At 42.0% G+C, this 13,085-nt stretch overlaps 2 protein-coding genes across 4 annotated transcripts; both read right to left on the bottom strand.

Annotated features, from left to right (window-relative positions):
- Window positions 1–983: 983 nt before the first annotated feature.
- On the bottom strand, window positions 984–5,135 carry LOC146554889 (serine/threonine-protein kinase pim-2-like). 2 transcript variants are annotated; one of them, XR_014889308.1, is made up of 10 exons: window positions 5,006–5,135; window positions 4,725–4,904; window positions 4,292–4,480; window positions 3,932–4,026; window positions 3,799–3,846; window positions 3,269–3,490; window positions 3,007–3,187; window positions 2,741–2,917; window positions 2,214–2,651; window positions 984–1,704 (listed from the first exon to the last, which is right to left on the bottom strand). XR_014889308.1 is itself a non-coding variant. In XM_085252717.1 (9 exons), exons 1-9 carry the CDS (start codon window positions 5,076–5,078, stop codon window positions 2,560–2,562), a joined length of 1,257 nt encoding a protein of 418 aa, XP_085108843.1. In that variant the 5' UTR covers window positions 5,079–5,135; the 3' UTR covers window positions 984–2,559. The 2 variants fall into 2 exon arrangements, 1 of the variants encoding a protein (XP_085108843.1); XM_085252717.1 differs by having other exon boundaries at window positions 984–2,651.
- Window positions 5,136–8,811: 3,676 nt separating this feature from the next.
- Window positions 8,812–12,985, bottom strand: LOC146554888 (serine/threonine-protein kinase pim-2-like). Of its 2 annotated transcripts, XR_014889301.1 has the most exons (10): window positions 12,837–12,985; window positions 12,556–12,735; window positions 12,123–12,311; window positions 11,763–11,857; window positions 11,630–11,677; window positions 11,100–11,321; window positions 10,838–11,018; window positions 10,572–10,748; window positions 10,045–10,482; window positions 8,812–9,535 (listed from the first exon to the last, which is right to left on the bottom strand). XR_014889301.1 is itself a non-coding variant. In XM_085252670.1 (9 exons), the coding sequence occupies exons 1-9, from the start codon at window positions 12,907–12,909 to the stop codon at window positions 10,391–10,393; spliced, it is 1,257 nt and encodes a 418-aa protein (XP_085108796.1). In that variant the 5' UTR covers window positions 12,910–12,985; the 3' UTR covers window positions 8,812–10,390. The 2 variants fall into 2 exon arrangements, 1 of the variants encoding a protein (XP_085108796.1); XM_085252670.1 differs by having other exon boundaries at window positions 8,812–10,482.
- Between the last annotated feature and the right edge of the window lie 100 nt (window positions 12,986–13,085).

The raw sequence follows: 13,085 nt of genomic DNA, 5'->3' as shown, positions 1-13,085 counted from the left end.
GAATATCTCATAATTGTATATATTTGTGCATTTGAGCTGAGCATTGAGCGGGGACTTTTCACTATCGATCGATTATGATCAATGACAGTGAACCTGAGCACCTCCCCTACCTTTGGTGTGTGCTCACGCAGCTTGTAGAAAAAGTTTAGTGTGGAAGAAGTGGAGAAGGTGGAGCTGAAAAGCTGACATAAAACAATTAAAACTAAAAATGGGTGCAGCAAAATGTGTCGATTTAACCGCCATGTTAGCTGTCAGTGCTGCTGCACCAGCAGCAAGCGGTAACAACTAGTGACAACCAGTGAGAACCAGCAACAACCGGTAACCAAGCCTCACAGTCAAATATTGTTTGAAACAGATACTTGGATTTCAAATAATTTAGAACTGATACTACCATTTATGTGATGCTCCTCTTCTATCCAAATCACCTGAAAGGCAACAAAAAAGATTCTCTATCCCTGGTGATTGCTGCAACCAGCAGCACAGCAGTGAAAAAAAAGCAGTGATCATTTGTATGTAAACAACACATGAGTTATTGGATGTGATCGCTACAGGTTATCACATCCAATATGGCAACAGCTCTTGAGCAATGTGTGCATGACATGACAAAGGTTAATAAGAGGCCTAACATTGTAGAGGGAAGCCAAAGTGTTTGAGGAGAACTCGGAAAGACACAGGCCATCACCATGGACTCAACCAAAAAGGATGAATGCATGTTGTGTGCATGCTGCATACCTATGTGTTCAAAGTAAAACGTGTGTACTGAACAGAGCATTTGCCATCCAGAAGCATTTATTGTATTTGTAATCATGCTTTTGTATCATATTTTATGAAGAAGACTAGTCAGTTGGCAATATGGCGCCACCTGTTGTCATCTTCTCTCTGCTCTGATTCCCAAATGTGGTCAAACATTAATATAGTATATACAACAGTAATGAAAAAATCACACAAAATATGACTCTTTTTTTTTTTTTTTAATAGTTGTTAACTTAAAATGGCACCAAATAGTACCCCCAAAGCAAACCTTTCGGTATGCCAACATTTCTTCAGCTACTTTCAGGGCAGGGTCGGATGATGATGAGCTACAATAAAATGCATCATGGCCTCACTTCAATTCAAGGGTCGCGGGGGGCGCTGGAGCCTATCCCAGCTGTCATAGGGCGAGAGGCAGGGTACACCCTGGACAGGTCGCCAGTCTGTCGCAGGGCCAACACACAGGGACAGACAACCATTCACACTCACGTTCACACCTAATGGCAATTTGGATTATCCAATTAACCTATCCCCACAAGCTGCATGTCTTTGGACGGTGGGAGGAAGCCGGAGTACCCGGAGGGAACCCACGCAAACACGGGGAGAACATGCAAACTCCACACAGAAAGACCCCAGCCTGATGTTGGAATTGAACTCAGGACCTTCTTGCTGTGCGGCAACAGTGCTAACCACCGTGCCACCGTGCTGCCCAATTCAATTCAATTGTATTTATATAGCGCCAAATCACAGCAAAAGTCGCCTCAAGGCGCTTCATAGATACAGAGAAAAACCCAACAATCATATGACCCCCTTTGAGCAAGCACTTTGGCGACAGTGGGAAGGAAAAACTCCCTTTTTAACAGGAAGAAACCTCCGGCAGAACCAGGCTCAGGGAGGGGCGGCCATCTGCTGCGACCGGTTGGGGTGAGAGAAGGAAGACAGGATAAAGACATGCTGTGGAAGAGAGACAGAGGTTAATAACAGATATACACTACATTTTCATCAATGACATTTTTCATAAAGCAAGCCTACAAAAGCCTATATGTCATGGTCCTGGGTCATTTTGACCCAGTGTTCTTAGTTTTCCTGTAGTTTTGTATTTTGTTCCTTATGTCCATTGAATTGGTTGGTTTGGTATTTGGATTCCCCCTGTGTCCATGTTTTTATTGTGGTGTTTGTTCTGGTACCGTGTTCCCATCCTTTGTGTTCTGTGTTCTCCTCATCCCCCCATATTCATCCTTCTTCTCTGCCTCTCTCTCTCTGTGCTCATCTCTGTGTACTGTGTTGTGTTTAAGGTCCACATCTTGGTGTCAGTATTTTCAGTTTCGTGTCCTCCCTGCTCGCTAATTGTCTTCAGCTGTGTTCCCCGTGTGTTCCCACTTCTCTCATTACCTTCTGTGTATTTATGTCAGAGTGTCCCTTTGTTCTGTGTTGCGTCGTCCCTCTAGGTTGTGTGCATTTACCGTGTCTTCCCAGCGCCTCAGCTTTAGTTGCTCCCAGGTTAGTTATTGTATGGCTTCTTACGTTCCTGTTAATAAAGACCTGCCTTTGAGGTCATCACCGTGTGTCTAGAGCTGTGCATTTGGGTCCTCTCTTGCCTTTACACAGCTGCCACTTGACACTATATTTAGATGAAGGTCAGATGGAGGTCTCAGACTGCTTGCTGCTGGATTGGAAAAGAAAACACCAAAAAAGAGCCACGTGACAGCAACTGCAACATTGCTACTAAATTTGAAAAGTGACTTGTTGATGACTTGTGATGTGTTGGAGCTTTTGCTCCATAACCTTTTAGTTCATGGTGCACAGAAATCATTTGAGCCACATGTGATTCCGAAGATCCTCCAGGGTGAAGCGGTCCTTGTAGTGCTTCCTCAGACACCCCGTCAAAAAATCCCTGCATTCTTTACAGAAATGAAATACTCTTGTTAAAGTTATCCACAAAGTTATTTCACCTTTCTTATATCAACAGCCCTTTTGGCAGAAATCTTACTGTTTGAAATGTCAGCTAAAATCGGTGGGTTTTGGTTGATGATCTTGTAGTCGCAGTCAAATGGTAACTTGTTGTGTAACAGCTGGTACATCACAACACCCAGCTGCCAGGCTGTAGTATATTCTGCAGAGCAGAAGCCGTACATGAACCACTCTGGACTATAGTAGATCCTGGTTCCTAAAACACAAAGATAAGAAGAATTAATGGGGAGGGAACATGATGTGGAGACAGTTCATGACAGCACAACGCTGTGGCTGAAAACATACCTGCGTTCCTCCTGAACCTTTGTCCCGGAGTAAACGTGACTCCACAGCCAAAATCGATGTATCGCACTCGGGGTTCCTCCGAAGATGTTTCAATTAGAATGTTGTGTGGTTTAATATCTCGGTGGAAAACCCCCTTGTTATCCATCGTAATGGCTGCGTCAACTAGTTGCTTCATTATGACCTAAAAGAAAGGAAGCCATATTTGGAGCACAGGACATTCTCTATGAAAAACTGCTGTAAGCTCCAAATGCTCGTCACTTACCTTAACATGTGTCTCTGACAGAGGTTTATCTGTAGTTTTGAGGTAATTGTCTAAGTCCATGCAATTTTCTGGTTTCTCAAAAACCATAATAAGCTCATCTTCCAGATCAAACCAGTCAAGTAGAAGTGGGGTTATACTGCTTTCCGTATCGTGTGGTCCAGCCCCAACTTGTATCAGTAGCGCCACCTCCAGGGGAACATCAGTACTTTTCCCATTCCAATCCTTCAGAAGGAAAGTTACTTCAGGTCAGTATTCAGAATTTCAACAAAAGTAGCTATCAGCGTACAGACAGTTTTGAAATAGTCACAAAATGACCTGATCTTTAAAAAGCATTCTTTCCACTGAAACATGTCAGTTTAAACAATAAGGTGACCCACTGTTCATAGAATTCGACCATATTTCCTGACGATTTCACACACAACTGTGAGACCAGTCTGGTTCATGCACGGAGGAAATACGTGCCTTATGCTTGATGCCTGAGAAGGCCTGAAATAATATAAATACCTGCTGGAATAAGAAAAGACGCTTACCATTGTTGTGCGCGCAAGTCTGCGCTGTTGAACATGTTTGATTGCCACCTGCATTAAAGACATTTTCTGGGTTAGAGAAGTACAAACAGGAATAAACTGAAGATCTGTGAAATGCAAATGTAAGAAGCCATACTGGAAAACTGTCTTTTATGCGTATTCCAGAAAACACGGTGGCAAAGCCTCCATGACCCAGCACCTCCAGCTCTTGATATTTTTCCAGGAAGTCTTCTGCAGACACACAGGAAAAACATACAGGTTATGACTTGTTACACAGAAAACAGCTGGCACAGTCCTATAGAGCTTTGTTATAACATTTCTATTAATTGGTAAATAGCAGCTACATTTTAGCAGATTAGTAGGTAGGTAACGTCACTACTGCCCAGAGTGTCTCTTATTGTCGATTGGTCCCACAGGAATCAAACCCAATCTCAAACCCCAGGACAAATTCTAAAGGATCTTGTGATCCAGCTCAGAAATATTGCCATTATCTTACCTTTTCTGTCAGTGCCGGATATCCTCGGTGAGTCACATGTTTCAGAGGGTTCCTGGGTGGGACTCTCCTCTGGGCTTGTTGTCCTGCTTTTTTTGCTGGATGGTCCCTCAGATTCGTCACTAGTGCTCTTCCGTTTGTTGCTCCTCTTAATTATACTAGAGTCGCTTGAAGGCACTATGAGAAGGCCAACTAAAATGGAAAAAGTAGTTTGACTTTAAGCATTTTCAGTCCAACTCTGTGTCAACTGCTTTCTACTGACTTTCTAAGGTCTGGCAATCGTGCATTAAAGCAATAACTGCACACTGAAAATCAACACAAAGAAGGCTAAATGAACCAACTACAAAGTTAAAGACCGTTAAGTACACAGTTAAAGTCACAAAATAAACTACATAGCCAAGATAATGTCACAGCTAAAACAGGTCTTATCACTTACATTTCAAACTGGATTCCCCAGAAACAAAGTGGCTGGGACCCGGTTTTGGACCTCCACTGCTTTTGCTTTTTTTGGGGGATTTGTCCAGTCTTTCAGGTAAGTCCCTTCTCTTTCTTCCCTCTATTCTTCCATCTGGAGTCATCTTCACCAGTGTGGAGATGCAAGGCTCTGTTTGGTGTCCTGAAATCAACAAAAGATGATTTTGTTTAAGTCAAATTCAGTTGCCTCAAATAAAAACCCAGAAGCATGCATAATTACCATATGAATCCCATTTGACTTACCTAGAGGGTTATTCAGATCCACAGGACGTGGTGCAGTATAAGTTGGCCAAGACTTTGACATTGTGTGATACATTTAGGTTAATTTAGTTTCAGGATTTCACTCTTCACTCTGCAAAGATGCAATGAGCTGTGTGTGAGAACTATGATCTTTAGTGTCTTATAACAATGTCTTATAACAACGAGGTGATGACATCACAAGATTTTGGAATTCTTGGTTTCCATAGCTACAGAACATCAGCCTGGGCTAGGCAGTAGTTTCTGGTGAAGGCAAAGTTCTGTAAAGATTTATTTAGGGGTGCAATATTGCAAAAACTGTAGCGCAGCTGCATAAATGCATGTTTATAGAGGGCTGCTTCAAGGTGGGAACTGTGCTTCTACAACAAAGGCCATAAAACTAGTTAGGAACAAGCAATGGATATTATAGATAATATTGTAGCTATTATACCAACAAGAAGGACTCTCTTTGGGCAGCATTTACTTGTAAGGCAGTAGTGAAGGCTAATGGATAGCTTTGCAGGCTAAAAGCTAGCAGCACAGGTTAAGAGATAAGATAAGATAAGATAAGATAGAACTTTATTAATCCCTCGGGTGGGTTCCTCTGGGAAATTCGACTTCCAAAAAAAGCACAGCAACGACCAAAGTTACAGTTACAGAACTGTTATATATATATACACACATACACATATATAAATACAGAGACAAATATAAATAAAATATACAAAGGGGATAAATAGAATAAATAGGAATAAAAAAATAAAAATACAAGTGAATTGCACATTTCAAGTATTGAGTCTGTTGACTATTTACAAAAAGTATTGCACAAGGTATTGTACAGTGAGGTGAAGAGGCACTACAGCTTAGTTGTTCCCCCCTCCTTTGTCCTCCTGTTTCCCCTCCCTCTCCCCTCCAGAGAGGAGTTAAACAGTCTGATGGCGTGTGGGACAAAGGAGTTTTTAAGTCTGTTAGTTCTTGTCTTGGGGAGAAGCAACCTGTCACTGAACAGACTCTTCTGGTTGTTTATGGCCGTGTGCAGAGGATGCCCAGCATTGTCCATAATGTCCATCAGTTTCTTTAATGTCCTTTTCTCTGCCACTGTCACCAGAGTGTCCAGCTTCATGCCGACCACAGAGCTAGCCCTCCTGATCAGTTTCTCCAGCCTGGATGAGTCCTTCTTTGCTGTGCTGCTCCCCCAGCACACCACAGCATAGAAAAGTACTCCAGCAACCACTGACTGGTAAAACATCCTCAGGAGCTTCCTGCAGATGTTAAAAGACCTCAGCCTCCTGAGGAAGTACAGTCGGCTTTGGGCTTTTTTATACAGGTGCTCTGTGTTGCATGACCAGTCCAGTTTATTGTCCACCCACAGCCCGAGGTACTTGTACTTGTTGACCACCTCCTCCCCCTCTATCTGAACCGGCAGTGGACCTTCTCTAGACCTCCCGAAGTCCACAACCAGTTCCTTAGTCTTTGAGGTGTTGAGTTGCAGGTGGTTTGTGTGACTCCATAAGTCAAAATTCACTTGATTTCAGTTTTATTTACAGCACCAAATCACAAAAACAGTTGCCTAAAGGTGCTGGAATGTGTTGACTCATCTATAAATCGTATCTGTGCGCATTATTGTGACTAGTTACTCACTAAATGTATGAGCAGTATTGGATGTAATGCATAATAAAATTATGCGTTACTGTGATGAGGTTATATTTTTCAAGGTTCAAAGGCTATAGAAAGAAAGCACGTGTAGCCCAGTGAATTTGAACTTCCACAGTTATTCTTTTTCCTTTCCTGCCTAATGTATTTTCTTATAATTTCTCAATAATTTATTTGCTCTGTTTTACCTAACCTCCGACTGTCTTGGTGAGTGTTGTGGAAGTTAGTATTGTTAGCTGATGTAACAAGCATGGTACCTGCTTCCCAACTCTATCGGTGTAGGGTTTTTTCTTTTTTTCTTTAACCGCTGGTTGTTCATATTTATGTTCCACTTGTATACCTCATCTGTTTGTATGTTGTATACTCACTGATTGTTCAATAAAGTTCTTGTTAAAATTACACACATATATATATATATTAGGGGTGCAACAATACACAAAATTCACGGTTCGGTTCGATACTTTGGTGTCACGGTTCGATATTTTTTCGATACAAAAAAAATGTTCATGCCTTTTTAATTTGTCATTTATTAAAATTATAAATATATATTTTAACTCAAAAGTACAGTTTTTAAATTTAACCCTAACCCTTGTGCGTGTTTTTTATTTTGACAGCGAATGCGCACCTGCGGACCACTTATGTGCAGCCCTGGTTATTTAGCTCATCATATCGCAGCCACAGAAATTCTTTTGTCCATGAAACCATAAAGCTGCACTTTCTTTTTGCCTTATAGTCTGATTTGTCATAACTTCTCCGTTTTGTGGTAAGCTTTTCTTTGGCTGTCACTTCTTCACCCTGACCTGTCTTATTTGGCTCAGCAGAACTAAAATATATATCCTGCTGCTTTTACACACGCACTCACATAACGCTCAGCGATTCTCTGCGCGATCAACCTCTCACATGTTTAAGCTGCAGGAGATTTCACTTGTCATGTTTGCATAGTAAGCTAACGATTGATAAGACGATGTCAGAGGAATTGGTGCACAAATTATCATCACTCACCAATCAGTGCTGTCGCTCTCTATACACAGTTCGTGCGATTGCAAAGTGAAAGCAAAAAACAAGCGCAAATTCAAACGCGACTTCAATATGTCACATATTGACAGTATATAAGTATTGTCTTGAGCACTGTTAGTGCCAACATATATAAATGGCAAAATAAAATAAAAATACTTCATGAATATCTCATAATTGTATATATTTGTGCATTTGAGCTGAGCATTGAGCGGGGACTTTTCACTATCGATCGATTATGATCAATGACAGTGAACCTGAGCACCTCCCCTACCTTTGGTGTGCGCTCACGCAGCTTGTAGAAAAAGTTTAGTGTGGAAGAAGTGGAGAAGGTGGAGCTGAAAAGCTGACATAAAACAATTAAAACTAAAAATGGGTGCAGCAAAATGTGTCGATTTAACCGCCATGTTAGCTGTCAGTGCTGCTGCACCAGCAGCAAGCGGTAACAACTAGTGACAACCAGTGAGAACCAGCAACAACCGGTAACCAAGCCTCACAGTCAAATATTGTTTGAAACAGATACTTGGATTTCAAATAATTTAGAACTGATACTACCTTTTATGTGATGCTCCTCTTCTATCCAAATCACCTGAAAGGCAACAAAAAAGATTCTCTATCCCTGGTGATTGCTGCAACCAGCAGCACAGCAGTGAAAAAAAAAGCAGTGATCATTTGTATGTAAACAACACATGAGTTATTGGATGTGATCGCTACAGGTTATCACATCCAATATGACAACAGCTCTTGAGCAATGTGTGCATGACATGACAAAGGTTAATAAGAGGCCTAACATTGTAGAGGGAAGCCAAAGTGTTTGAGGAGAACTCGGAAAGACACAGGCCATCACCATGGACTCAACCAAAAAGGATGAATGCATGTTGTGTGCATGCTGCATACCTATGTGTTCAAAGTAAAACGTGTGTACTGAACAGAGCATTTGCCATCCAGAAGCATTTATTGTATTTGTAATCATGCTTTTGTATCATATTTTATGAAGAAGACTAGTCAGTTGGCAATATGGCGCCACCTGTTGTCATCTTCTCTCTGCTCTGATTCCCAAATGTGGTCAAACATTAATATAGTATATACAACAGTAATGAAAAAATCACACAAAATATGACTCTTTTTTTTTTTTTTTAATAGTTGTTAACTTAAAATGGCACCAAATAGTACCCCCAAAGCAAACCTTTCGGTATGCCAACATTTCTTCAGCTATTTTCAGGGCAGGGTCGGATGATGATGAGCTACAATAAAATGCATCATGGCCTCACTTCAATTCAAGGGTCGCGGGGGGCGCTGGAGCCTATCCCAGCTGTCATAGGGCGAGAGGCAGGGTACACCCTGGACAGGTCGCCAGTCTGTCGCAGGGCCAACACACAGGGACAGACAACCATTCACACTCACGTTCACACCTAATGGCAATTTGGATTATCCAATTAACCTATCCCCACAAGCTGCATGTCTTTGGACGGTGGGAGGAAGCCGGAGTACCCGGAGGGAACCCACGCAAACACGGGGAGAACATGCAAACTCCACACAGAAAGACCCCGGCCTGATGTTGGAATTGAACTCAGGACCTTCTTTCTGTGCGGCAACAGTGCTAACCACCGTGCCACCGTGCTGCCCAATTCAATTCAATTGTATTTATATAGCGCCAAATCACAACAAAAGTCGCCTCAAGGCGCTTCATAGATACAGAGAAAAACCCAACAATCATATGACCCCCTTTGAGCAAGCACTTTGGCGACAGTGGGAAGGAAAAACTCCCTTTTTAACAGGAAGAAACCTCCGGCAGAACCAGGCTCAGGGAGGGGCGGCCATCTGCTGCGACCGGTTGGGGTGAGAGAAGGAAGACAGGATAAAGACATGCTGTGGAAGAGAGACAGAGGTTAATAACAGATATACACTACATTTTCATCAATGACATTTTTCATAAAGCAAGCCTACAAAAGCCTATATGTCATGGTCCTGGGTCATTTTGACCCAGTGTTCTTAGTTTTCCTGTAGTTTTGTATTTTGTTCCTTATGTCCATTGGATTGGTTGGTTTGGTATTTGGATTCCCCCTGTGTCCATGTTTTTATTGTGGTGTTTGTTCTGGTACCGTGTTCCCATCTTTTGTGTTCTGTGTTCTCCTCATCCCCCCATATTCATCCTTCTTCTCTGCCTCTCTCTCTCTGTGCTCATCTCTGTGTACTGTGTTGTGTTTAAGGTCCACATCTTGGTGTCAGTATTTTCAGTTTCGTGTCCTCCCTGCTCGCTAATTGTCTTCAGCTGTGTTCCCCGTGTGTTCCCACTTCTCTCATTACCTTCTGTGTATTTATGTCAGAGTGTCCCTTTGTTCTGTGTTGCGTCGTCCCTCTAGGTTGTGTGCATTTACCGTGTCTTCCCAGCGCCTCAGCTTTAGTTGCTCCCAGGTTAGTTATTGTATGGCTTCTTACGTTCCTGTTAATAAAGACCTGCCTTTGAGGTCATCACCGTGTGTCTAGAGCTGTGCATTTGGGTCCTCTCTTGCCTTTACACAGCTGCCACTTGACACTATATTTAGATGAAGGTCAGATGGAGGTCTCAGACTGCTTGCTGCTGGATTGGAAAAGAAAACACCAAAAAAGAGCCACGTGACAGCAACTGCAACATTGCTACTAAATTTGAAAAGTGACTTGTTGATGACTTGTGATGTGTTGGAGCTTTTGCTCCATAACCTTTTAGTTCATGGTGCGCAGAAATCATTTGAGCCACATGTGATTCCGAAGATCCTCCAGGGTGAAGCGGTCCTTGTAGTGCTTCCTCAGACACCCCGTCAAAAAATCCCTGCATTCTTTACAGAAATGAAATACTCTTGTTAAAGTTATCCACAAAGTTATTTCACCTTTCTTATATCAACAGCCCTTTTGGCAGAAATCTTACTGTTTGAAATGTCAGCTAAAATCGGTGGGTTTTGGTTGATGATCTTGTAGTCGCAGTCAAATGGTAACTTGTTGTGTAACAGCTGGTACATCACAACACCCAGCTGCCAGGCTGTAGTATATTCTGCAGAGCAGAAGCCGTACATGAACCACTCTGGACTATAGTAGATCCTGGTTCCTAAAACACAAAGATAAGAAGAATTAATGGGGAGGGAACATGATGTGGAGACAGTTCATGACAGCACAACGCTGTGGCTGAAAACATACCTGCGTTCCTCCTGAACCTTTGTCCCGGAGTAAACGTGACTCCACAGCCAAAATCGATGTATCGCACTCGGGGTTCCTCCGAAGATGTTTCAATTAGAATGTTGTGTGGTTTAATATCTCGGTGGAAAACCCCCTTGTTATCCATCGTAATGGCTGCGTCAACTAGTTGTTTCATTATGACCTAAAAGAAAGGAAGCCATATTTGGAGCACAGGACATTCTCTATGAAAAACTGCTGTAAGCTCCAAATGCTCGTCACTTACCTTAACATGTGTCTCTGACAGAGGTTTATCTGTAGTTTTGAGGTAATTGTCTAAGTCCATGCAATTTTCTGGTTTCTCAAAAACCATAATAAGCTCATCTTCCAGATCAAACCAGTCAAGTAGAAGTGGGGTTATACTGCTTTCCGTATCATGTGGTCCAGCCCCAACTTGTATCAGTAGCGCCACCTCCAGGGGAACATCAGTACTTTTCCCATTCCAATCCTTCAGAAGGAAAGTTACTTCAGGTCAGTATTCAGAATTTCAACAAAAGTAGCTATCAGCGTACAGACAGTTTTGAAATAGTCACAAAATGACCTGATCTTTAAAAAGCATTCTTTCCACTGAAACATGTCAGTTTAAACAATAAGGTGACCCACTGTTCATAGAATTCGACCATATTTCCTGACGATTTCACACACAACTGTGAGACCAGTCTGGTTCATGCACGGAGGAAATACGTGCCTTATGCTTGATGCCTGAGAAGGCCTGAAATAATATAAATACCTGCTGGAATAAGAAAAGACGCTTACCATTGTTGTGCGCGCAAGTCTGCGCTGTTGAACATGTTTGATTGCCACCTGCATTAAAGACATTTTCTGGGTTAGAGAAGTACAAACAGGAATAAACTGAAGATCTGTGAAATGCAAATGTAAGAAGCCATACTGGAAAACTGTCTTTTATGCGTATTCCAGAAAACACGGTGGCAAAGCCTCCATGACCCAGCACCTCCAGCTCTTGATATTTTTCCAGGAAGTCTTCTGCAGACACACAGGAAAAACATACAGGTTATGACTTGTTACACAGAAAACAGCTGGCACAGTCCTATAGAGCTTTGTTATAACATTTCTATTAATTGGTAAATAGCAGCTACATTTTAGCAGATTAGTAGGTAGGTAACGTCACTACTGCCCAGAGTGTCTCTTATTGTCGATTGGTCCCACAGGAATCAAACCCAATCTCAAACCCCAGGACAAATTCTAAAGGATCTTGTGATCCAGCTCAGAAATATTGCCATTATCTTACCTTTTCTGTCAGTGCCGGATATCCTCGGTGAGTCACATGTTTCAGAGGGTTCCTGGGTGGGACTCTCCTCTGGGCTTGTTGTCCTGCTTTTTTTGCTGGATGGTCCCTCAGATTCGTCACTAGTGCTCTTCCGTTTGTTGCTCCTCTTAATTATACTAGAGTCGCTTGAAGGCACTATGAGAAGGCCAACTAAAATGGAAAAAGTAGTTTGACTTTAAGCATTTTCAGTCCAACTCTGTGTCAACTGCTTTCTACTGACTTTCTAAGGTCTGGCAATCGTGCATTAAAGCAATAACTGCACACTGAAAATCAACACAAAGAAGGCTAAATGAACCAACTACAAAGTTAAAGACCGTTAAGTACACAGTTAAAGTCACAAAATAAACTACATAGCCAAGATAATGTCACAGCTAAAACAGGTCTTATCACTTACATTTCAAACTGGATTCCCCAGAAACAAAGTGGCTGGGACCCGGTTTTGGACCTCCACTGCTTTTGCTTTTTTTGGGGGATTTGTCCAGTCTTTCAGGTAAGTCCCTTCTCTTTCTTCCCTCTATTCTTCCATCTGGAGTCATCTTCACCAGTGTGGAGATGCAAGGCTCTGTTTGGTGTCCTGAAATCAACAAAAGATGATTTTGTTTAAGTCAAATTCAGTTGCCTCAAATAAAAACCCAGAAGCATGCATAATTACCATATGAATCCCATTTGACTTACCTAGAGGGTTATTCAGATCCACAGGACGTGGTGCAGTATAAGTTGGCCAAGACTTTGACATTGTGTGATACATTTAGGTTAATTTAGTTTCAGGATTTCACTCTTCACTCTGCAAAGATGCAATGAGCTGTGTGTGAGAACTATGATCTTTAGTGTCTTATAACAACGAGGTGATGACATCACAAGATTTTGGAATTCTTGGTTTCCATAGCTACAGAACATCAGCCTGGGCTAGGCAGTAGTTTCTGG

The sequence above is a fragment of the Mchenga conophoros genome, linkage group LG17 (genome assembly GCF_057382185.1).
Source record: "Mchenga conophoros isolate Kocher_MC1m ecotype Shallow Benthic linkage group LG17, M_conophoros_male_GT1.1, whole genome shotgun sequence".
NCBI lineage: Eukaryota > Metazoa > Chordata > Actinopteri > Cichliformes > Cichlidae > Mchenga > Mchenga conophoros.
Note: the sequence above shows the minus strand (reverse complement) of the source record. Positions and strands in the feature narration are given on the sequence as shown.